The sequence below is a fragment of the Bos taurus genome, chromosome 17 (assembly GCF_002263795.3).
Source record: "Bos taurus isolate L1 Dominette 01449 registration number 42190680 breed Hereford chromosome 17, ARS-UCD2.0, whole genome shotgun sequence".
NCBI lineage: Eukaryota > Metazoa > Chordata > Mammalia > Artiodactyla > Bovidae > Bos > Bos taurus.
The window spans coordinates 71665114-71690968 of NC_037344.1; the positions used below are offsets into that span (position 1 = coordinate 71665114).

A 25855-nucleotide genomic window follows, 5' to 3' on the forward strand; every position below is an offset into this window, starting at 1 on the left:
CGCACAGGCCGCCCGGGCTGGGCGCGAAGTGGGCACTGCTCTGCGAGAGTGAGGAGGGCCGTGTGACCACTGTGGGCGTCCAGCGCCTCGGACATCACACAACACGCCTCAGCACGGCGCGCTGCCACACCACTGACCTCGCGATGACATCACAGCACGAGTACTGAATCTCGCTACAGTACTTACGAAGAGGTTTTGGAAGTCTCCCCTTCTCCAAAGTTTGGACTGAAGGCATGCATCTCATCAACAATTAACATGCTTTCCCACAAAAATGATGTCTGCTTTCTGACGGTTTCAGTATCAAATTAAAAACAGAAACCAAAAATCCTCAAACACTGTCAAACTATTAGTTCACGGGGGCCCCCAACATGTACGCGCCAACAAATATATCTCCTAAACTGTATCTCTGAAAGTCATCCCTTAAAAAATTAAGATTTACATATTAAGAACAGACTCTCATCCAAATTGCACAGCAGCTTAACCCAAACTCCTAGATCTCTACTTGAAAAACCACACCACAGAAGAGGAGGCAGACGCTGCTGGCCCCACAGACCGCAATTCTGGCTCTCCATTTTCCTTGTGTCAATACAGCCGCGAGGGTGCTGTGACACTGCGTGACACGCTCCCCGGGCACCCCCAGAACTGGGGACAACTTCCGTCAGGCGTGACCCCAGCTTTAGCCTTTCACAGGCAGGACCACAGTGGAGAAGTGAGAGTGGAAGTGACGTCGTTACAAGAACACTTTTCACTCCTGCCCAAGACAAGCAGCTCAGAAAAAGATCCCCTTAGGAGGAGCTAGTGGCACGCCACCCGGCTGCCGGCTCTCGGGAAGCGTGCCATGTGCCACAGCCACTCCACGCGGCTCCAGAGCCCTCTATCTACTGAAACGGTACCTTTGCGATGGCGTCCTGCAGCCGGTTGGCATCATTCCGGGTGTGGGCCAGGTCTTCCTGCAGGCTACTGGCCAGAGTCTCTGCTTTCTCCTTGTCCAGCCTGACGCTCTCCAGGAGGTCCTGAATGTCAGACTTGTCTCCAGAGTTATGGATAGAGTACAGCTCCGCCACTTTCTGCTTCTCGTTCTCCAGCTGGGCCTTCAGGCGATTCATCTCGATCTGGTCACTGGCCAGGGTGGCTCTGAGCTCCTCCAGGGTGGCGGCCAAGGCCGCCTTGCCCTTCTGCTCGGACTCGACGGCCCGCTCCATGTGGTGGCTGCGCTCCTTGAGCGCGCCGATCAGCTCCTGGGCCTCCTTGTTGTCCTGCTCGGCCATCTTCAGGGTGTTGCTTAGGTGCTGCTGGACGCCAAGGAGCTGCTCCCGTTCAAAGCGGCTGTTCTCAGCGAGGTCCATGTAGCGCTGCTCCAGCTCCATGTAGCGCCCGCTTTTCACGTCTTCGTCGATGACATAGGAAATGTGATGCTCGTCCAGGAGGGAGCGGAAATACTCAATCTGCCGGCTGAAGTGCTCCAGCTTGTCGCTCTGCTGACACAGGGACTCCATGAGAATCACCTTCTCCTCGCCGAGCCGCTCATTCTCGCTGTTCAGCTCCTGGGTGATCTGCTGCAGGTCAGCCAGCTCCTGCAGAGTGGCCTGCAGCTCCTCGCTCGTGCTGTGCTGGTTCTCCTCCATCTGGTGTATCCGCTCCGTCAGGCACGCGACAGACACTTCGCTGGCATTCCCGCTGCTGCCCTTGCGAGAGCGCTCTACGCTCGGAAGGCCTTCTGACTCCGAGGACGAGGGCGCGTCCAGGGCGTCGTCGCTGGACGTGAGGGGCTGGTACACCTCACTGCACTCACTGTCCAGGTTGTCCAGGGAGTTGCTGTGCTGATGGTCCATGAGCGTGTTTTCATCCTGGCTCAGCAGATCCTCCACTGAGCCAGGGGCCGAGCCCTCCACCGAGGAGGTCAGCGTCCCGCCGCCGTCGCTCTGGTTACCAGGGGTGATCTCTGGGCTCAGGGACTGATAGCCAAACAGCTTTTCGGAATGGTCCAGCCTCTGCTCCAGGGAGAAGCCCAGCGCGTTCAGCCGGTCCTTCAGCATCCGGTTCTCGTTCTTCAGCTGGTTGAGCTCTTCGCGGATGGCGGCGTTCTGCTCCTGCAGCTGCAGCAAGGTGGACTCCACGTCGGTTGGCTGGTGCACGGTGCTGGCTTCCTTCTCCTCGGACGTCTCGGCGCCCTCGGTGAGGGGGTCCTCGCTGATACCCAGCTGAGCACGCATGTCCCGGAGCTCGCTCCGCAGATGTAAAATCTCCACGTCCTTGGTTTTGGCCAAGGTGAGAAGATCCTTCACTCTGGCCTCCAGAGCAGCTTTGTCACTGATCTGATTGTCCGACTTGGACTTGCTCATGCGGACGTCGCATTCCGCAGCCGTGCGACTGCGGGAGCGTTTGGCCGACGCCACGTCATTAGCCCCCTGACCTGCAGAAGGTAGTTTTTTGCTCTGGTTTAGTCGGGTGCGCTCACGCAATCTTTCTCTAGTAGAACTGGGCTCTTTATTACCTGTGCAAGTGCTCCGCTTGGTTGAAGAACTCGTGCCTACATGATTAAGACAGAGAGTTTAAGGCAGAACATTAGCAAGAGACAGGCACAGAGCTATGCCCCAAGGGGACGAGGAATGATCTAAGGGTTTGCACAGGGACTGTCACGCTGGCCCTGCCTGAGAGTCTGGTTACTGTCAAGTTCAGCTCCCTCCAAACAGGAAGATCAATCACCCTTTATTTATCAATGAAAAAAGACGTTTCACACCGGGCTTCATGCTGTGAAGGGACAGTTTTAAGGGCTGTGAGTCGCATCTCAGTACACGTGGACTTGAATCCCAAGCCGTGGGTTTCCACAGGCGGCCGGAGCCCAGCGTCCGGGAAGGCTGCAGGAAGGTGCTCTGAGGGACAGCCAGCCACACAGCACACCACCTGCAGAAGCAGGAAGGGAGGAAGACCACGGGCAACCAGAGGGAGGGGCAGCCTCTGGACAAACAAAACCCTAAGCTGCCCGCAACAAACACAAGAGCTGTGATCACAGAAAGCGCAGACACGCTCACGTCACGGAGCGTCACGTGCGCGAGCCGTCGCTCGGTCACGGCCGGCCCCGGTGACCCTACGGGTGGCAGGCCAGCCGGCTCCGCTGCCCGCGGAACTGTCCAGGCAGGCACACTGGAGGGGCCGCCACTTCCCCTTCTTCGGGGGGTCTTCCCGACCCAGGGCTGGAAGCTGCGTTTCTGGCAGACAGCTTCTTTGCCGCTGCACCACTTGGAAGTGTCGCGCAAACAGCACCAGTAACAGGAATTATTCAAACAGGCAGCGTGCACGTATCCTCACTACACACACGCATTAGCAGCTCACACACGGTAATTTACACCGGCTTCATTACCGTCATCCTGTTCTACAGATGAAGAAACCCAAGAAGAGATGATACGCCATCTGCCAGTGTCCCACAGGTAATACATGGATGAGCCAAGACTCAAACGCAGGCAGGCCGTGCGGCAGAACCTGCAACTTACCAGGACCCGCTCGGCCTTTATCGGTGTTAGAAAATGACGCAGCATCGCCGCTAAGGCCTGGCGACACTTTCATGCAACAAGCCAGTGTCACCAACTGCTAAAGGCAAACCTGTGCGAACAACTGACATGACGTGTTTAATTAACGTAAGAAGACCGTGCTCATCCACAAACACTTAAAGAAATCATCAGACTCGTTTTTACTTTGAAAAATAAGTTCTAGACCTGATCAATAACTATTCTTAACGAGCCAACTGGTTCTTCACGTGTCAGCACCAGGCTAACCAGGGGGTGGAGGGCGAAAGCTCTGCCTGACGGGGGACGCTGTGGGAAGCCCCTGCTTCTGCCGCGGCTCGGGGAGTGCAGGCAGGGGGTGCTGGAGGCCTCGGCAGACAGGGACGAGGTGCTAGACGTGGCGTCACACGCAGGAAGGAAAAGGAAGGCCACGTGGCAGATGGGGCAGGAGAAGGAGGCTTCCACAGGCCCTGAGCGCCAGCAAATCCAGGGAGTCACAGAGGCAATGTTCAGTGAATCTTCCCGAGCAGGAAAGAAACCCAGGGGAGCACTGTGGCGGAGAGTAAGCTAGAGGGCGCCTCGTGAAGCAGGAGGAGGACGAAGAGCAGCAGGAGGAGCGTGGGCAGACAGAGCAGTGAAGCGGAGGGAGGCTACACTCTCGGACAAGAGCCCCCTCTCTGCAAGAACAGAGACGGGATTACGAATCTGCACTAGATTTCAAAGGCAGAGGAGTGACTGCAAACGGAGGCTGGGAAGGGGAAAGACAGGGCAAAAGGCCTGGGGAGGTGACCACCGAAGGCAGCCCGCGAGGGCGGGAGGCAGGCCAGTAGGGAAGCGGGCGTCTGCACACAGGGAAACCCTGAAGGCCAGGGAGGGAGGGGTACGAGGGCTCAGAGTACTCGACCTCCTACAAGCCAGAGAGTTAGATGTGGTGACGACCCGGGCTCCAGGGCAGAGACCTACAGTCCAGGGTGCTCCATCACCAGCTCTGAGGCCTGGCACAGAACGGGCGCCCAGGAAGCATTCGCTGAGCAAATGGGTGCACGGCCTGGGCGGGGCACTGCAGCTTCTGCGTGGGGCTCTCACAACGCTGAGCTGAGAGCCTCTAAATGACACCTCTGAGGGTGGCCTTGACCTCCAGGGCTGCGGTGAGGAGAAGATGGAGTGACACCTGTCACTGAGCCAAGGACGTCCACGCTCCCTCCTGCTGACCGCGGCGCTGCAGTCGGCGTGGGCCGGGGTCTGGGCGGAAGGAAGAGGCCACACGGGGTCAAGGCGGGGGCACAGCTGGCACGCCAGCCGAGGAGGAAGTCCAGTACACAAAGAGGGGACAAGAACCTGAATGACGAGAGCAAGGGAGGGCCTGCTCTAGTTTCTGCCGATCTTCTTTCACACACTTACTACAAGCACAGTATCTTAAGACTACTGGAAGTTTCCAAGTTTTTTTCTTTCGGTGTAAGAAGCCACATATGAAAGCGTTACTCTCTGGATTACAGAACGAGACCTTAAAAAAAAAACAACTGCTGCTAATGAAGGAAGAAAGAAAGGCAGGACTGGAATGAATGGATCTAGGCACTGACTATCAGAGGCTGCTGACGTCAGGCAGCGGGAGACAGCCAGACACCATGGGCAGATGGACAGATGGCAGTCCTGCATGAAGGAGCGGGCGAGAGGAGGGGAGGACCCTAAATCTGCCCCATCGAGGCTCTAAATCCAGGGGCACTGACAGTGAGCAGAGAGAACGCAGGAACACGGCCACGGGCATCACAGGAGCGCGATACCAAAATCCAGCTCGCTAGAGGGAGCTCGCTGGAGGCCCCGTGGTCAGGACTCCGTGCCTTCACGCTGGGGCCTGGGTGCAATCCCTCGTGAGCGAACTAGGATCTTGCAAGCCGCATGACATGGCCAAAAAGGAGGAAATAAAATCCAGAAACTCTACAGGTCAAACAACCAGTTTCTACAAACGCTAAACTGCGAGGGAAAAAGGGGCGGGGTGAGCTCACAGATTTAAAACGAAGACTGAAGAGACACCAGCAATTACTGTATGTGGACCTTAAGTGAATCCTGGTAAATCCTAAGCCAGACAAATAAGTAAGTGTATGTATGTAACACTTATAAGACAGCTGGAAATTTAAATATTTACTGAATAACGATACGAGAAGTGATTATTTTCAGGCCTGGTAATGGCATTGTGACTGGTAATGGCACTGTGAATGTATTTTTAAACACGCAGCTATCCTTCAGAGACGATCAGGTGTGTGTGGGTGACGCCTGGAGCTGAGGGTGGGCATCAGGGTGCCGAGAGCGGCCCTCAAGTGACAGGGTGATGAGCATGTGGAGATGAAGTACCAGACAGCCGTGCCCAGGCCAGACACTCCCCAGGACCGAATGGCACCCCGGCACCCCGCCGCCCCGCCCGCGGGGCCCGCCGCGCGCACACCTGTGCCGGTCCTGGGCCTGTTCTCCGTGGCGCTCACGGCAGGCGCGGGCGCGGCTGGCGCGGCCGAGGAGCAGGCGTTCTTCTTGCCTTTGACACCATTGGTCACGGTCACCCCTCCAGCCATCCCAGCTAAAAGGTCATCACTGCTCTTGGTCTAGAAGCAACAAAAGATTAAAAACAAGCTGGTTAGATAAAGCGAGATTAAATAACATTCTGACCCTAACCAGAGTCCTTGACTTTCAGGCTGAGTCCAGGGCCTCTGCAAAGACCTCCCGGCAGCTACCAGGCAGCGCATGCCTTGGTGCTGCAGAAACGGAACCTCCTCGCTGGCTCACAGACAGCGGCAACTTCTTTCTAAAAATATGAAGATCACAATGGACTCAAAGATGTCATGGGAGCCCACCGTATGCCCCCACGTGCCAGATTCAGTGAGGGGTGAGAAGAAGTGAGGACACCCTACTTGCTACCCCTCATCTCGGCTGTGACTCACCAAGCAGGAGCAGCGGAGCCAGCACGCGCGCCAGCTGGCAGCTTCTCGAGAAGCAGCATTAAGAGTGAGGAAGAACCCCCACTGCTCTGAAGTGATCCAGTGATGGAGCCAACATCTAATAGAAGTTTCTCTGAAGTTTATTTTTTTAACGTTTATCTACCTTTTTTTTTGGTAGCCTAAGCCAAAATTGAAAGAAGGCGATTTTTTAAAAAGCCCACATAACATACAAATAAAAAACTAGAGACTTTATGGTCACACTGAGGGTTAAATGATCATTCTACTTGAGAAAGACCATTTGATTTACTTATGCTTTATGAAGATGACTGAAAAACATGTGAGCTTTTTAAAAAGGAAACAAGTACTCTAGATAACTGGGTTGGGCATAAAATTATTACTTAAGAAAAAAAAGTGAAGAAATCTGATTTTACTTCTCCTAGAAATCAGAGAGAACACAGAGGAGTTAAAGATCTATGGGAGGAAAAAACACAAAAACGTGCTTTTAAATCAAAGGACCAGGGCTTCCCCGGTGGCTCAGTGGTAAAGAATCCACCTGCCAACGTAGGAAATGGGGCTTTGATCCCTGATCTGGGAAGATCTCACATGGCTTGGAGTAACTAAGTCCGTGCTCTGGAGCCCGGGACCCACACTGCTGAGCCCACGTGCCACAGCTTCTGAAGCCCGGTGCCTGGAGCCCACGCTCTGCAACAAGAGGAGCCACCACAGCAAGAGGCTCACGCACCGCAACCAGAGAGCCCAAACCGTATCGAAGATCCACCATAGCCAAAAATAACTGAAATCATTTTTTGAATAAATAAAGATCCAAAAGTTTTGCCCACTAAGGTGAAGTGGCCCTCCCCCGCATCTTACTAGGCCTAGCCACAAACAACACTGAAATAAGAAGCAGAGACGCGTACACTCAGGGGCTTCCTGGCGGCCCAGTGGTTAGGAACCGGCACTTCCCATGCTGGAGCTGCGTTCAATCCTTGTTTGCAGCCAAAAAACAAAAGGAAGAAACGGGACTTCCCTGGTACTGCAGTGGACGAGGGTCTGCCTGCCAATGCGGGGGCACGGGCTCCATCTCTGGTCTGGGAAGAGCCCCGGCCACGAAGGAGCTGGAGCCCTCGTGTCGCAACCTCTGCAGGCCGTGCCCTTGGGAGCCTGCAGCCCGAGCCTGCGGAAGATGTGCTGCGGCCGCTGGAGCCTGGGGGCCCAGAGCCCACACTCCCAGAGAGAAGCCTGCGCGCCGCAACTCGAGAGGGCGCCCACCGCTGCAGCTAGTGCAAGCCTGGACACAGCAGTGAAGGCCCAGGGCGGAAAAACATAAGACGTTATTTCTTAAGGAAGAAAAAGGCACATCTCCACAGCCCACGACTGCAGGAACAGTGGCACGTGGTTCATGAGTGCTGGGCAGCGACACATCCCGTGGGTGTCCACGGGAGCGGGTGTGTGCACACAGCACCTAAGTGATTACAAGTCGAACACCTCATTCTTGGGGTTAATCATCTAAGCTCATCAGTGACAGGAATGAATCCGGGTCGTGGGAAGTGGGCACCTACTGAAGCAGCACAGGGACACATGGAGGAAAGACAAAGAAACGCTTAGGGCTGTGGGCTCTCCAAGCCCTTCTGCTTTTTCCAATTTTTCCATTTTCACTACTTTCTTCTTTCCTTCTTACCTTTTCACTCCAACTTCTATTCAACAACCCTTTTTTCTTCTTAAGTGAAAGCACTTGCTGCAGTAAAGGGAACGCGTACCCAAACAGCATCGCCTCTTGCATGCCCCTCCCCAGGGCGCACACACACAAAGCCACTCAGAAGTCAGCCAGCTGAGCGGAGCCCAGGCCACAGACACAGGCACACAGCGAGAACACAGCTCTCTCCGCCTGACGGTGGAGAAGGACTCACTGCTCAAGACCAGGCGCTATCCACGGGGCCCATGCCTCTCGAGACCTGACACGCTCAGGGCGCACTCCAGAATGAACCGCACAGACGCTGCCTGCCAGCGAGGAAGAGGCAACCCGGCTGGCCGTGTGCACGTCCCAAGCCAAAGCTTCAACCTGCTCCTCCAGCCCCGGCTACACAGGCGCTCCGCTGAAAAGACAGCCCAGCAACTGAGCGGCCGGCAGAAAACCCCGGTTCTCCTATAGGAGACGCAGCTCTGTCGCAGAGGAAATGGCTCAGTGTGCTGATTCAGACTGAGGAAGCAGGGCAGAGGTCAACTCCGGGTATCACCCCAGGGTCACAGGGTGACACCCAGCCACTCAGCAGGGCCCCAGCGAGGAGAAACCCGGGGGCATCTCCCAGCCCCTGGAATGAGTCTGTCTTCAGGTTCGACAACCTTGGGGTAGAAAAACTAGATCTAGATCCTGCTAGATCTTTCCACGCATACGAGGAAGTCCCTCATCAGCTGTTCCCGTGAGGCGCCCTGCGAGGCACTCCTTAAAATAGTTAGGTCACAGTCCGTGAAGCCCTGAGTGGACAGAGGCTTCTGGACAGCCTGTGTTTCAGGCACTGCTTGGCTTCTCCCCATCAGACAAGCAGCAACGTGCTCCAAGTTCTCCGCAGAGGCAAAGTCTCCACCCCAAAACAAGCAAGCAGAGAACAGGCAGGATGAATTCTGGCCTGAGAAAGTCTGGAGGAAGACCGTGGGGCCCTCTGCCCACCGAACCAAACACCGGACCGGCAGAAAAAGGCCCGGAGCAGCCTCCCACAGACACCGAGAGCACCGCGGGGAGGCCGGCACTGTCAGGGATGAACCGCGGGCCGAGGACGCTTCCCGGGCTGAGCCGTAGAAGCCCTGCTGCCATCGCTCACAAAGGCCCGGCCCTGCGCGCCGCTGCAATCTGACTGCAGCCCGAGGGCACACACAGCCAGCCTGGCAGGCCTGTCCCCAAAGCCGGGGCTCGAACACCTCACTTCCCGTGACCGACAGGGAGCAAACCAGCCTCCAAACAAAGGGGTGTAAAGAGAACACGAGTCACGCTCTAACTACCCCAATACCACCCAGTTCTATGAGGGATTAATACTAATCAGCACAGTCTTCGGGGCAGTGTAATAAAGGGTGGGGTGGGAAGAAGAACCCGTGCGGAGGTTTGGGAACGTCGCACTGGCCGTCCGGCCAGACCTTGCACGCGTGCGCGCCCCATCAGCCTCCTCAGGCAGCAGCAGCGTCTCCCTGCTGGAAAGGGCGCAGTCCACGCTCCTGCTCTCCCAGACAGCCGACTGTTTCTCGGTACTTGAGCTCTTCCTGCAAATGACTCGCCTCCACGCCACGCTCCAGGGGCTCCCGGAAGGGGCCCTGCCCCGGAGGCACAGCGCTCTGCTCACAAGTGAGCTGCCACCCCGCATCGCTGGTAGACGGGCCCAACACAGGGAGACACGCTCCTCCTACACCCGCCGTGCGCGCAAACACGTCACACGAATACCTTCGACAACGCTGCTGCGGCCCCAGGCTTCACGGGCCTGCTGCCCGCAGAGGCTGAGGAGCTGCTCTCGGGCCTGGCTTTGTCCGCTGCCTGCACTCTGCTTGTCCCCGACACCTTAGGCGCTGAGCCGACACTCCTGCTTGCTTTCTTCATTCTGGGCTGCCTCTTCGCGATGCATTTACAGGCAAATCTGTGGAGAGAAACGGCATTATCCCGAGAACAAAACTGCAAGAAAGCGCTTTAGAAATTTGTTTTCGAAGGATCTTACCATGAAATAAAAATGTCTGAAAGCTAGATGTCGTTACAGAAAATGAGGAAAAATTCGTAGACTAGTTAATCAGAATGCACTTCCTTCTTGAACACTACTGATTGGAAGTTACTCTTTGCATTCCGGTTCTCTCAGTACAAAGACGACCCCAGACCTCTAACGGAAGCGGCCAACACAACGCACGCGCAGAGAAGCAGTAACCGTCCTGGCAGTGAGCACGAGCCGCTTTACAGGTCTCCACGGGGATCACGCTTTCCAAATTATCCAGCACAGTCCTGGGTTCAAATACGTGTCATGACATTGCACAGAGACCAGCAGAACAGCCCAGAAACTCCAGCGCCAGGATCTAAGTGTTTCCCAGCATCAGCCCAGAAACTGCAGCGCCAGGACCTAAATGTTTCCCAGCATCAGCCCAGAAACTCCAGCATCAGGACCTAAGTGTTTCCCAGCATCTCTCTTTTATCAAGAGGAAGCTCCAAAATGCCCCATCAGAACGTAAGACTTGACGCTTCGTTCAGAAAGTAAGGCGTTCTGTACACCTGTGAGAACCATGACAGGAAACCTCCCACCTGATTGGAACAGACTGGGTTTCACAGCTCAGAGGACCTGGAGGAACAGAGAGCAGCAGAGCCGTGGCCAGACAGCCGCCCAGCACACCTCTATCAGCAGAGCTGGAACGCAGTCTCTGTAGCAAGATCGTGTCTGGGGAGACACGCTGGCCGGGCCTGGGAAAAGAGTCACACAGGTAACAGAAGTGCAAGTCTGCTGTGAACAGAAGGGCCTCTACACTCGGTGCCGCCGAGCACAAAAAAGAGGCTGGTCTGTTTCAGGAAGGTTTCTACACACTTAGAAATAAAGGAAAGTTACAGAATGACCTTTTGGAAGAGAAAAGCTCCCTTCCAACAGCCTCAACGACCACTTCCCCCAGACTACGCTCAAATGCTCCAGAGTCATCTTGCCTGACCTGACACAAACTGTACCAACTGGTCTGGTGGCAGGAACAGTGAGACAGAAGAGGGGCTCCGCTCCACCTCTCCGCGGTAAGGCCTCAGAGCAAAGAGAACGCTGTGATCGCCACCACACCCCACAAGGGAAGCACAGCGAGACCTCAGGCTCCTCTCTGGCCTCCCCCCGACTTCTCAGTTATTCCTTCCAGAAAACGCCGTATTCGGTGATCAGATCACCGTCTGCTTGCTCCCAAGCTTGAGGCCTTCTTCTTCCGCACCCCATGAGCACTCGGCCCAAGGCCGACGCTCCCTAGACTTCAGACCCAGCAGCTGCTCGCTCCAGGCTCCCTCCAGGCCCCCGGAGGGCACTGAAAGTAACCCAGACAGACGCCTCCCAGGACACAGACGCCTCCCAGGACACACACAACACGGCTATGCTGACCCTGCCGACCAGCGACTCCTACCTGTACCAGCAGAGAGCTGGGTTGGACCTGTCACTAAGTCGATTGTGTATAAAAATCAAGATCCTAAGAACCTTTCCTTCAGCCTGTCACCTTTCTTTTGTATCCCCTTCTCTTTTCTAAGTCTCTTGTCTTGTCAATGGTTCCCCGAAGTGTCTCTGCTCCAAATTCCAGGGCAGCCCTCCTTCCCACACCACTCAGCCCCACTCCCAGTCCCTAAACTTTTCCTTGGTCTGCACAACCCAAGGGAACTTACTGCAACAATGAAGCTGCCCTGTGCCCACCTGTGCTGCCCACGGGTGGCTCCTGGGCACCTGAAATCCGCCCAGTGCGACTGTCACTGCCTCTGCCCAGAGGTACAGCCAAGTGAGCAGCCGCTCCCCACTCCGAGGGTGGCTACGAGCGAGCAGACAGCCGCTGACAAACGCTGGCGAGGCCGTGGCGTGACCGGAGCCCTCACAGGCTGCTGGCAGAGACGCACTGCCTGGCAGTTCCTCAAGTGGTAAACACAGGCCCAGCAATTCTACTGCTGGGTCTCCACGGGGATCACGCTTTCCAAATTATCCAGCACAGTCCTGGGTTCAAATACGTATACATACCCAAGAGAAATGAAAACATGTGTCCACACAAAAACTTATGTACAAATGTCCATGGGAATAGTATGCATGATGGTAAAAAAAAAAAAAAGGTTTTTAAAACCCTCAAAAATGACCAATTAAACCACGACAGAATTCTTTGCTAGCATTTAAATAAGTTTCTACTTATTAGCATGTATTTGTTACTTACGGAATATACATTATCATCTAGTTCTGTGTTTACATGCTTTCTACATACGAAATAACTTTTTGTTTCAATTTGAAATGTCCATTAATTGGGCAGTGGCACCCCACTCCAGTACTGTTGCCTGGAAACCCCATGGACGGAGGAGCCTGGTGCGCTCCAGTCCACGGGGTCACCAAGAGGCGGACACCACTGAGCGACTTCACTTTCACACATTGGAGAAGGCAATGGCAACCCACTCCAGTATTCTTGTCTGCAGAATCCCAGGGACAGGGGAGCCTGGTGAGCTGCTGTCTATGGGGTTGCACAGAGTCGGACACGACTGAAGCGACTTAGCAGCAGCAGCAGCAACAGAATGTAAGGGCTTCCCAGGCGGCTCAGTGGTAAAGAATCCACCTGGAGAGGTGGGTTTGATCCCTGGGTCAGGAAGATCCCCTGGAGTAGGAAATAGCAACCCACTCTAGTCCTCTTGCCTGAGGAATGCCATGGACAGAGGAGCCAGGTGGGCCTCGGCCCACGGGGCCGCAGAGTCCCATGCGACTGAGCGCGCGAGTACACGCACACACACACACACACACTCTCTCTCTCTCTTTCATAACTGGCACAACACGATGAGCCTTGAACACTGTACCCGATAAAAGACCAGATCCAAATGAACATGTGCTCTGTGACCCCCACTTACACAAATTTTCCAGAAAAATCCAACCCAGAGGCAGAAAGCTGCACAGAGGCTGCCTAGGGGAAGGAGACAGAGCACTAACCGCTCACGGGTTATAGGTTTCTCTTCGGGATGAAACATTCTAAACTCGCCTTGTGACGGTGGTAACCCTGTGAATATACTAAAAACCACTGAATTTACATCTTGTTTTTGGCCGCACTGTGAGGCTTCCGGGATCTCAGTTCCCCAGCTCAGGGTTTGACCTCGGCCTCGGCAGTGAAAGCATGCAGCTCTAAACGCTGAATCGCCAGGTAATTCCCACATCTTACATTTTAGTGGGTGAGCTGTGTGGCACGTGAATTGCTTCTGAATAGTGCTACTCTTCAGGGAAACCGACGGCCGCAAACCAGAACCTCTGGAAGGCAGGCCCCAGTGCTGTGCAGAGCCCGGCAAGGTAAAGGGGGGACTGCGGTGCGCAGGCGCCTGAGAGGAGACGAGCACGGCAGCGGCCCTCGGGGCCGAGGCGCAGACAGACCGCCCGGGCGCGGGCCACGTGGGGTCCGGGCACGCTCTCGGGCCAGCGGCTCTCACCGCCGGACCCGGGTCCCCTCTCCAACAGATACGTAAGCACACCGTTACTGCTGAGACGAAATCCAGAGACAGCCTATTCATCACACACGTTCTTCCTAAAAACGTCCACACGACGCGCCGACAACGTGAGGATGATTCACAGTGACGCGCACGTGAGTCTCGACACGAAGCTGCTCCGGCAAGAGCAACTAGGAACTCAACAGTCGGCCACCCACGGCTCTGAGCGGAACCCCACGAGGGCGCCAAGGCCCCGGCTCGCCCCCGGGGTCCCGCGGCTCGCGCGCACGCTGTCCCCGCGCACGCGCTCGAGTGTCAGCTCCGAGAGGGGAAGCCACACTCGTGGGATTGGGCTCATCTGTCCACCTAGGCCGCGGGGCACCCAGACATTCTGTCGAGCAGTATTCTGCGTGTAAGGGCATTTCTGAGTGAGATCAATAATTGAATTCACTGGGTGGGTGAAGCTTGCTGTTCTCCTTAGTGTCGGTGGGCCTGACCCAACGTAGTGAAGACGTGCATAGAAAAAGGCTGGAGTCTGATGGAACTCTTCCTCGCTGGCTTGAGGTGGGACGTTGGTGTTTTCTGCTACCAACTCTCTGGGCAGGGGGGCCCGGCCTGCCAACTGCAGGCCTCGGGACGACTCAGCCCCCATCGCTGCGGAAGCCAAGCCCTTTTACCAAGCCTGCTTCTGCCCCACCGGCTCTCTCTCCAGTGGTGGTGGTGCTTTAGTCGCCAAGTTGTGTCCAGCTCTTGCGACCGCATGGACGGAGGAGCCTGACAGGCTACAGTCCATGGGATTCTCCAAGCAAAAATGTTGGAGTGGGTTGCCATTTCCTTCTCCATCTCTCTCTCCGGAGAACCCTAACATACTTCAAAAATCTGAGAACAGAACAATTTCCCCTCAGTGTCTACAGTAATTGCAATCTTGGAAAATTCCACGTATATCAAAAAAATATACTTTAAAAAAACTTTCTTGGTGCAATAAGATTCTAGACTCAGTCATAAGTTTGTTTCTATCCACATAAATAATTTAGCAAGATATTCCCGAGTTTCTCAGGTTTCAGGAAGACTTTTTATACCCGGAACTGTCACCTCATTGCATCTAGAATTCCAGGGCCCCCACCCGTAAAATGTCAACAGTGTCCACCAACTGCTGAGACAGGTCAGTAAAAAAAAAAACAACGGCTACAATTTTCTAAAATGACCCCTATTAAGGGCAAGGATCCCCTGGTGGCTCAGATGGTTAAGCGTCTGCCTACAGTGGTTGGCAGTCGATCCCTGGGTTGAGAAGATCCCCTGGAGAAGGAAATGGCACCCCACTCCAGTACTCTTGCCTGGAAAATCCTATGGACGGAGGAGCCTGGTGGGCTACAGTCCACGGGGTCCCAGAGAGTCGGACACGACTGAGCGACTTCACTTCAACAACCTGAAACTACATCCTCAGTCTCCCCTTCTAGACTTATCTACTTGTCCCAGGGGTCAGTACTGGTACTCTTGACCCATCTTTTTCATTTTGAAGGTGTGATTAATTACTACGTTATTTAATATAAAAGCTACCTTTCGGAGAGGTCGTAGAAAACTTAGCACCAGGTCCAAATCAGTATGTGTTATGTTACAGCTGTGAATGTGAACACCTGCGCCACGATCCTGCTCGTGTGCAGAGGCCTGCGACTGTTTCATTTAAAAGAACTCTTTGCTAGGCCAAGGGCAGAGATACAACTGCTCCCATTTATAGGAGCGCCCTCGCTCAGCCTGGGTGGCCAGACCTCTCACCAGGATGTCCCCAGACAGGACTGACCGCTCCAGGAGTCCGGCCTAAAGCTAATTACACATCCCCAGACACACAGGAAGTGGGCGTGCCCTCTTCAGGTACCAGGAATCCCCGAAGGAAAACAAAGGGCCACCCCACCTCCCACAAGCGGCAGACCAAACACTGCTTACAAGTCAAACCACGGCTCTTAAAAATGCAGAGTATCCTGGAGGCCACTTACAGGAAACCCACAAGCAGCGTGTCCCCCCCCACCTCCCCCCCCCCACCCCCGCCGCCAGGAAGCGGAGGGTGCTGACCACTAAGTCAGGAGGCAAGGCACTGCTTCCTCAACAGGCACTGAACATGTATTTTGTTCCAAGACGAGCCAAACACCAGTTCTCTGCTAAGTGTCGTGGTCCAGGTGCAGTTTGGAAAAGAATTTCCAGATATGAGACACAATGAGAGGGAATAAAGTTTATTAGAGAGGGAGATGCTGTTAAAACAGCGGGCCAGCTCAAGGGAGAACCGACTGAACAGGGGTCCTTAGTCGACTTTTACACCCAGGGCACAGGGAGTGGGACAGGGGTCTTGCGGTCATTTGATGACTGGACAAGCAGGGCAGACGCCGTCTCCCTGGGGGGCAGGAGGGGAGACAGGTGATGCTGTTCCGTCACCAGTCACACCGTGGGGGAGGGGAGGACAGTCAGAGTCTGGGCTTCTGCTCCTCATTCCCAGGCCCTCCTGGACTCATCTGCTCTCGCCTTGGGTCACCAGAGGAAGCAAGTGCAGCAAGGCACAAATAAATGCATGGACGCCCTAAGCCGATTACGACACAAATACCTACTTTTCCCTGGTGGCTCGGGCAGTAAAGCGTCTGTCTACAATGTGGGAGACCCGGGTTCAATCCCTGGGTCAGGAAGATCTCCTGGAGAAAGAAATGGCAACTCACTCCAGTATTCTGGCCTGGGAAATCCCACGGACGGAGGAGCCTGGCGGGCTACAGCCCATGAGGTCGCAAAGAGGCGGACACGACTTCACTTGCACCTAATTTTCAGGGGCTCACAGTCCGGCGGAAGAATGAGGTGCCTAAGTGAACAGGTGCCACCCTTTACAAATCCCACTGAAACCCGAGGTCTGTACATGTGCAGGCTGAGGCGGGAGCAGGGACGGAGGCGCAGGGCAGAGGCGGCGCCCGCACAGGCCCCCGCAGACCTGCGTCTGCTCCGAACAGAGAAGAGGGCTGAAGGCGGCGCCGCCCTGACTGGGGTCCTTCCCACAGAGAAACCTGGGGCCGCGCAGGGCAGGCCGAAGGCCAGGCCGAAGGCCGCACCGAGGCGCTCGGGGAGAGGGGCTGGAAGGGCCTCGCTGCCCCCAGAGCGAGATCCACGCTCAGAAGCGCCCTAGGCCCAGGCTCACCCGGACCTGAGGGCCGCAACCCCGCCTCCCAGACGCTGGAGGACCCAGTCTGCAAGCAGAGCCCGCCTGCTTCCACCTCCCCTTTCCAGACGCGGGCCCTCGCCCTCACCAACACTACAAGGTCCTCTCACACACAGTCCTGCTGAGTTGCTTTCCTTTCTCCCCAATGATAACACTTTAGTATGAATCTCTCCAAACACACAGACACGCTGAAGAAACCGGACAGCAAACACTCCACCACTCTCCTTTCACCGCTGCGCCATTCACATTCTGAGAAAGCCCTACACTTGTATCTGTCAAAACTATCATTTGGTCAAATTCAGCTGCAGGTCCAGCCTTTGGGACGTTCTGAAATTCTGACTTTGACTTGAAACCCACTAGCTCTCCCTGTAAAAAGTGCTGTTTTCAATCTAAGTAATTTGTCCAATCAGGATCCTCACCTAAAATAAAAGGAGGCTGAATTTTAAGGAATCTCGACGGTTACCTCCTGACTCCAAAATCCTTCTAATTTAATGCAATTCTCGCACCTGATGACAATGTCACAGGTAGAGAACAAAACAGTGATGAGGGCTCGGGCTGAATCGCAGATCTTACACCCCCACCTCTGGCCTCAGGACAGCAGACAGCGCTGGCGGGGCTCCCACTCGGGCTGCTTCCTTTCCCAGAAAGGAGAGTTGATAAAACCCAATTTACAGAGTTACTATACAAAACAACATGTGCAGACCAAGGAAGAGAACAAAAATCCCACCATCCTTGTTCAGGAAGTTATTCACCAGGGCTCAAAGGTCAGAAAAGTGTAGCAAGAACCCAGGATTGGGGACGGCAATTTTTCTCAGTGATTCAGAAACTCCACCCTCCCCAACCATCCACCCATAGAAAACACACTAACCATGTTTCAGAAATAATGCCGAAAGGACCGGAAGATTCACCTTAGCCGTCGTTTCCCTGCACCAGGAAGGCTCCTCCCTGAGAGGACTGTCCTGGGAACCACGAGGGAGCTCTGAGGCCATCCCTGGCGAGAAGCTCCGCCAGGCCCGGCACGGCGCCCACGGAGCCCGCATGGTGACCACAGGGCCAGCCGGCCTCCCGCGGGGAGCCGCACCAGGATCCCGACCCCTCACCACTTCTTCCTTTGAAGGCCTCTGTGCTCCGCCTAGGCCCCTCCGAATAGAACCACTCTCCCGTTACACTCAGGGCACTGGTATTTACAACTATTTAAATGGACCCGTGGGGCCCTCCCTGTGGTCCAGTGGTTAAGACCCTGTACTTTCACTGCAGGGGGCCTGGCTGGTCCTTGGTTGGGCGAACTAAGATCTCACATGCCGCACGGCTCAGTAAAGAAAAATGGATTTGTTACTTAATTGATAGTTTCTATTGATTTATTTATTTAGGACACACTTCGAGGCTCGCAGCTTCCTAGTTCCCCGACCAGGGATAGAACCCACGCTCCCAGCAGCAGGAGCATGGAGTCCTGACCACTGAACCACCAGGGAGTCCCTAAAAAAGATCATTAATTAAATCCACTGTGTTATTAAAAAAAAACAGTATTGGGAGATTTTCCTAATGGTGCAGTTGGTAAAGAATCTGCCTGCAATACAGGACACAGGAGATGTGGGTTCGATCCCTGGGTCGGGAAGACCCCTTGGAGAAGGAAATGGCAACGCACTCCAGTATTCCTGCCTGGAGGGCTACAGTCCATGGGCTCGCAAGAGTCGGACATGCCTTAGTGACCAAGCCACCACCACTGGGAGACTGCCCCACCTGCGGTGTCTGATCAAATCTGTATCCTGAAGCAGGTAAGTCAGGCTCCCTGAAATCTGTTTCCTCATCTATAAAATGGGATGGTAATAATACTACCCACCTGATAAGGATTTGGGGAGGATTAAATGAAATAATGAAGCCCCGGTGCTCAGCAGGGTGGCCCACAGCAAGGATGGCACAAGTGTGAGCTGGCATGATTTATAACAACACACTGCATGCCCCAAGTATGACTAATGCCTTGTTAAAACAAAAGCAGCAACTCAAAGGACTCTCTGTCAGAGAAACCCTTCATCAGGAATGACTAACGAGTATTTTTACTCACTACTGCATTAAATTATACACTGCGGCACGGAGATGTCAACACACAGCACTTGCCTCCGGTTCCTTCCCACTGAAAACCACACACCAGAGGCACTGCCGGTGCGTGGTGGGGGCTCCCTGGAAGGGTGAGCAGGAGACGCACTGGGGCCCCAGGCCCGCCCGCACAGCCCGCAGAAGTCACGCTGACTCTGCTGGCCTTGTTGGGAAGGCCAGGAGGACGGATTAGGAGCAAAGAAATTCAAACGTTCTATCTCATAATTCATACCCTCAGAACCAGGATCAGAACCATTAAAAAAAAAAAGGAAACTGCTTTGGTGTTTAAATTATGGTGTTTGGTATTAGCTACGGTGTTTTTATGTTATATATTGATAACACTCCACTAAAATTCAAAAAAAGGTTTCAATCCAAGCAATCTAAATCTCTCTCTCTCTCTCTTCACAAACTCCACATTCAAAATTTAAGAATATTAAAATTTTAAATTAAAGAAAAGAGAGTTAAAACACTAAGAAGGAATCACTGTCAAGGGAAAATGGAAATTTAGCAAACTAAATTGAAGCCTGTGAGCAAATGTTGCTAAATATATCAAAACAAATAACCAATTGATAAAATCATGAGTACTACAAAATCAAACAAAATGTTGAAAAGAACTTCAATTAGAAATGTTTTGATTAAGTAAATCATAATGCAACAGACTTTCTATTCTGAATTCCTCAACATACACATTTTTTAAATCTTTCTGTGAATTCTAACACACAACCAGAAAGTACATTTAAAGACGTACATTAAAAAAAAAAACAGACAGACTCGGAAGGCCTTCCCTGGTAGGCAGTGGGTGCGACTGCAAGGCTTCGGGAGTCAGAGTCACAGGCTCCGCAGTGCTGCAGCTCAGGCTTTAAAGGGCAGGCATGTCGTACAGGCTTAGCTGTCCCACGGCACGTGGCATCTCCTCAGACCAGGGATCAGACCCATGTGCCCTGCCCTGGTGGGTGTGTTTTGATCCACTGAGCCACCAGGGAAGTTCCTTCAAGTCCATTTCTAACAGGAGCAAGAGCCGCCACTTACTGTTACGTAAGCGTGGCTTCCCAGTTGGCGCCGGTCGTAAAGCACCCGCCTGCCAACGCAGGAGACCTAAGAGAGGTGGGTTTGATCCCTGGGTCAGGAAGATCCTCTGGAGAAGGAAATGGCAACCCACTCCAGTATTCTTGCCTGGAGAATCCCATGGACAGAGGAGCCTGGCAGGCTACAGTCCATGGGGTCACAAAGAGTGGGACACGACTGAAGCGATTTAGCTCGAACATTACACAAACCACAGATGTCTAGTATCACGATCCACAATTTTTAAAGGTAATATTGCTGCCGCTCAGTCGCTTCAGTCGTGTCGGACTCTTTGCAACCCCATGTTATAATAAAAATAAACATTTAAAAGACTCACAGAGAACAAACCATGAGTGGCAGTGGGCAGAGGGAAGGGGAAGGGTAGAGAAAATGAAATTTTCTCATGTTAACACAGATGTTACTGCCTGCCTAAAATTAGGGTGTGGCCCATCGACTAATGCGCACATTTAGGAGGCGTTCTCCCTGCTTCCAGAAACCAGTGACGCAGACTCCGGCCCCGCGGAAAGGCGGCCTTCCGGCGGGCCTCTCCTCCACCTCCACCACTAACCCCAAGTGTGCGCTCCCCTCCAAACGCTCTCCTGGCCACAGAGGAAGGGAAAGGAAAAAGCAGCCCCTCTCCCGCTTCCAGCCCCTCAGAGCCACCTCCTCTCTGCCTGGCCACGCTGGCGGCGAGGGGTCTGGGGGGCAAATCCACAGGACCACGTGCCCGAGTGGACGCTGAAGTCGACCAGAAGGGGGCAATGGCAAGCAGGGCCAACAGCGCTCCGCGGGGACGGCTGGAGAGAAGTCAGATGTCACTGGGATGGAATAAAAGGTTGGGTAGGAGACAAGGATGAAGAACATTTCAAAAATGCAGCTTTGTGAGGGGCAGAGAGGCAGACAGTAATGAGGCGGCTGAGACACTTTCCTGGTGTTGCTGTTTAAGCCCAGAGCAGGCTGCCGGGGGAGGGCTGTGCTGCCCAGACCAGCACAGTTGGTTAGAGCCACCCTACGTGCCTGGAGAAGAGGAGACTGAGGCCGGAGCGGCACGTAAGCAGCCTGCCCTGAGTCTGGGCTCGCCACTAAACTCCAACTCCTGACCAGACACTAGGAGAAAGGCACCAACCACCAGCAACAAAAACCACAACAAGTGCGAGTCCGCCTCTCTCCGCTCTGGTCACAGAAAAAGCCACTTACACGCACTCGGCGCTTCTGTTGTTCTGCAGGGCTTAACACAAGGGAACACGTGGAAACAACTAGAAGCTCCCTGCATCTTTTCAAACGGAGAACTGTAAGTCTTCTTACTGCTTTGCAAAGAACAACAAAATCAACAAACAAACAAACCCTAATCTTACACAAAGCCCGCTTCAGATCCATCCTGGAGGCCTTCTTTTTAATATAAGCTGCTAAAAGACCGCTTAACTACTGCCAATGCTTAACATTCCAGATAAGTGACAAGGCTGGAAAAAGACAGCCCAGAAGAGTTTCTGGCTGTAGTACACAAATGACTTCTCCAGATTCAGTCCAAAACAAATCAGTTCCCAAAGTTCAAACTCTCAGAATGCAAGAAAATTTGAGCCTCCTTTCCCTGCTCAGCCAAGGTTTTTGAATATTTACAAAAAGAAAATGTTTATTCATGACCCTTTCAAACCATGGCTTTATGCTCAGATTTTTGGCAGGCAGTTACAAAACTACACAATACTGTATTCACAAAATTAACTGTCGGCCATACTTTTAATTAAAAATACCAATTCGATATATTTGAACATTTTTAACTCTGAAATACAGAAAGAAACATTTTTTGTAATTCGCTAATTATTCAAATGTAACAATAGTACTCTTGCCTGGAAAATCCCGTGGATGGAGGACCTGATGGGCTGCAGTTCATGGGGTCGCAAAGAGTCGGACACGACTCAGCAACTTCACTTTCACTTTTCACTTTCATGCATTGGAGAAGGAAATGGCAGCCCACTCCAGTGTTCTTGCCTGGGGAATCCCAGGGATGGGGGAGCCTGGTGGGCTGCCATCTACCAGGTCGCACAGAGTTGGACACAACTGAAGTGACTTAGCAGCAGGGGCAGCAACAATATAATAAATCCCTTAAAAAAATAAAAGCTAAAAATTTCAGATTTGAGAAATGTTTTACCAATAGCACAAAGAAAGTCTTTCCAAATTAAAATAGATTAGAACTTGAGTTCAGTTTAATAAAAATGAAATCTTTTTTCAGTAGTGTTTTGCTGATTAGATAAAATGAAAACTCATGAAAAACCGAAAGGATCACTTTTTCCTCTGTCCATGGAGGATCAGGCAGTGGTCACCACGTGGGCGGTTCCGGCCTCCAGGGGACACTCGGCACTGTCAGGAGACATTGTTGGTGTCACAGCTGGGGTGCTGCTGAACATCCTACAATTCAAGGACACTCCTCACTCCAAAAATCAACAGCGTCAAGGCTGACTTTGGCACGAAAAGCCTGGTTTAAACCCAGGAGGGAAGGAAGATGCTCGTCTCTGTGCAGCAGACCATAGATAGGGCCTCGTCTACACAGACATCCTGTTGAGCTGAGAAAGCCAACCCAACAGAACTGGCTGGAAGAACAGGGAACAGTTATGACACGGGCCAGTTACACCCCTGATTTCCAACCACGTTTTCTGGGAAAGGACAACGGCTCGGAGGCGGCTCGGAGCTGCAGGGGCTCACAGGGGCTCGCGCTGACCTGTGCCTCCTGCGGTCTCCTCGCTGGCTGCCGGGCAGACCCACGGCCCCAGACGGACAGTGAAAAGCCACTACGGTCCGGTGCCCCGACAGCACACCGGTGAGAGGGAAGGCGGGGGACTAAACCCTGAGGGTCCACTGCCTGCGGGGTGCTTTGCCCAGGATTCCACGCACAGCAGGTCACCTCCTTACTCTCATCGGAGGCGAGCAGACCTGAGCCTCCCGCGGATGGCCGCCGAGGGCAGGGCATGAGCAGTGTCGACCAGGCTCCCCACGACGGGCCGCCCTCCTCAGTCTCAGGCGCGGCCGTGGTGAGACGCTGAACCCCAGTGGAGACGAGTACCAGCCCCCAAGGCAGGCGGTAGCCAACACAACCCTTGTCTCCGTGCCCACCCCTTCTGCAGCCCTCTTCCGGCGTCTACGCCAGGAGGGCAGCACAGCCTGGAGCCCCTGTCTCCGCCCCAGCACTCCACACCACCCGCCTCTCAGGCGGGACAGCCCCTCAGGGCGTGCCCACTCCCCTGCACACCTCAGGCCGGAGCCCGCCTCGGCCACGCTGCGCCCCTGCCCAGCCCCGTCCCCCGGCACTGGGACCACAGCAGGCCTCACTGTACGCTGCCCCGCAACCTTTGCAACGCACCTGGACCTGAAAGTATTCGCTCTTCACCCGCAACGTAAGTGCAGCTGGCGTCCAGGAGCTCACCTGGCAACCGGAGCTGGGCACAGGCTCGGCAGCAGGGAGGCAGGCGCAGTCAGCCAGTCCTCCACAGAGCTCCGGACCCAGAGTCCGAGGCCGTGCGCCGGGGCCCCTCCAAGCCTCGAAAGCTGGCCCAGCGCTGCGCCCGGCGCCCGCTTCACACAGCGCTCCCCGCTGGCCCATCATCCCCAAGTCCAGGGTCTGCCGGGTGAGAGCCCCCCACCTTGGAAGCAGTCTCAGGACAGGCGTGGCTCAGAGGCCCCGGACGGCAGGAAGGCGGACGGCAGGAAGGCGCGCCTTCCCGCACGGTGAACACGAGGGCGGCACGGGCAGGCCTCTCCGGGCCCCACACCCGGGGCGAGGAGGCAGGGCCAGTGCCATGCGCATCTTCTAAGGACCACACAGAGAGGGGGAGCCAAATATCCGAGAGGCGGAATCGAAGCCAGGACCGGAGGGGCCCAATCCGCCGCTGGAGGGACCTGCGTGTCAGGGGAAATCCTGGAAGCGCTCTCCAGACCCCTGTGACACAGGGCACGGCCCCTCACCACGTCCTGCAACCAAGTAAAGGACTCTGCTGGGCGCTTATCAGCGGCAGGATGAGGATGCAGGAGGGACAGAGGAAGGCCGAGGCAAGCACTTCCTTCTGAGATCCAAATGTCACGGCGCATGCTTCCGTGTGAGACGCTGAGCCGCACCGTGTACCCAAGCACACCGGCCGCTGCTGCCAACTGAGGGTCACACCATTTGTCTTTACTGCGTGAGTAACAATCTCACACCCGAACTCCAAACTCAATCACGCATCAGAAATTCAGTACGACACAACCAATTGTGTGTCAAGAAAACAGAACACGTGAGATCAATCTTTCTTCCTAGTACTTCATTCTAATTCTTAACAAGTAAAACTTGAAAACAACATTACCTGACTTAGCAGACTCTGGGCTACTAGTAACAGATATCAGGGACAAGAGACATCCCTACAAAGGGCACAGCAGCTCACCCCAAAATCAAGTTGGTGGGAGGGTCTTCGGATTCTATCCCTCCAAAACTATTTCTTAAATTCAAAACATTTCCCCCAAGGACCAAATCCTATCTCTGAGAACCTTGCCTATCTAACCTGATTTACTGTAAATGAGTAATTTAACTATTTCAGCTTTAAAAAACAATCATCCCTCCTAAGGACTCCAAAACACAAGGGAGACCGTGCACTAGAGGAGAGGACGTGGGTCATTCAGGCGGAACCTGGGTCCAAGTGCCAGCTCCACCACACAGTAGCCGCACGACTCTGGACACGCTACTCACGTCCAGGAGTCAGTTCTCACACCTCTGGGTGGAGGCCCGGAGTCCCACCACAGGGTGAGCTGCACACACTTCCTCCCTGCCCCACAGAGGCGAATTCCCTCATCCTGACTTCTTACTTCCTCTTTCCAAACAGCCGTTTCCAAACTTCACAAGGTCCAGGAAAGCAGGAAGAGCAGTAGTGAGTGAAAGTTACCCAGCAACAGATTCCGAGGCAGCTAACAATCAGCGAGGCCCCTACGCCAACCGCACGGCCGGGCCCTCCACTCAGCAAAGGCTCCCACTCGCGCGGGGCCGGGCCGGGAGGTCAGCAGCAGACACCAGGTGAACGGGGGCTTCCCGCACTAGGCTGGGTCGGCAAGACCCTCGGACAGGCACCGCGATGCAGCTCTCGGGGCCCCAGGAACAGTGGGGGAACGTCACCGGCTTTCACGAGCATCGCAGGGAACTTTTCGCAGGGGAGTCTGCCGGCCTCACTTTCCCACTGGCCTGTTTCCTGAGGGAATCTCCTTTTCAGGGCAGTTGCCCGTCACCCCTTCCAGCCCCAGTCACCTGGAACGCCCCGGTTCCCTCCTGAGACGCAGCAGGGCGAACACGTCTAAGCTCCAGGCTCCCGACAGCACGGCAGACGAAACAGTAACTGCTGTGCACAAAGCAACCAGCGGCTAGAGGGGGGCAGGCCTCTCCCTGACCTCACCACACTCTGAAGCTTCATCTGCAAGGCAGTTCAGGGACGGGGAGCCCTTCTCTGAAGCCACTCTGTGGCCTCGATGCAGACGCGGCCGCGGCTGACCACCCTCTCCACACCTGCGGGACGCCTTGGCCGGACAGACAGAGCGCCCACGCAATGGGCAGCCACGTGCGGCGAGGACTGGAACAGCACAGCGGCCTTGAGGGGTTAGCTCTGAGGATAATAAACCCTGGGGGAGAAAGGAAACCCTTTGTTAGCCGTTCAGCAGAGACTCTCATGCAATAAATCCAGCTTAAAAAAAAAAAATCCCTACAGAAACAGCATTGGAGAAAAAAATGACAAATTCCAAATTAATATCTGTCACTGTATTTAAAACATGGAAGGAGTGAAGACGGACTGCATACGTGAGAAAAATGAACCAAAGTCACCAGTAACTGTCAGATGACAGTCCCGTACGCAGAGCTTGGCTCTGAGGGGCTGCAGGGAGGAGAGGCGAGACTCGGGAGAGGAGGGGAAGCAGGGTGGGCCTGCGAGGCCGGGGGCACCGCGGCCAGCCC

The 25855-nt window shown here is 54.4% G+C and overlaps 1 protein-coding gene across 9 annotated transcripts in view; it reads right to left on the bottom strand.

Annotated features, from left to right (window-relative positions):
* The window catches only part of SPECC1L (sperm antigen with calponin homology and coiled-coil domains 1 like), an 86286-nt gene that overhangs the window by 53229 nt on the left and 7202 nt on the right, over positions 1-25855 (bottom strand). For 6 of the 9 annotated variants that reach the window (XR_009490950.1, XM_005218226.5, XM_005218227.4 and 3 more), the window contains exons 2-4: positions 9858-10047; positions 5944-6097; positions 894-2530 (exon numbers count right to left, since the gene is read on the bottom strand). Coding sequence is in view for 8 of the 9 variants with exons in the window: in XM_005218226.5 (XP_005218283.1) it covers positions 894-2530; positions 5944-6097; positions 9858-10010 (1944 nt within the window). In the remaining variant the exon portion in view is untranslated. Of the gene's footprint in view, positions 1-893; positions 2531-5943; positions 6098-8337; positions 8523-9857; positions 10048-25855 lie in introns of those variants that run through there. The other 3 variants (XM_005218228.5, XM_015475617.3, NM_001205864.1) reach the window with 3 other exon arrangements.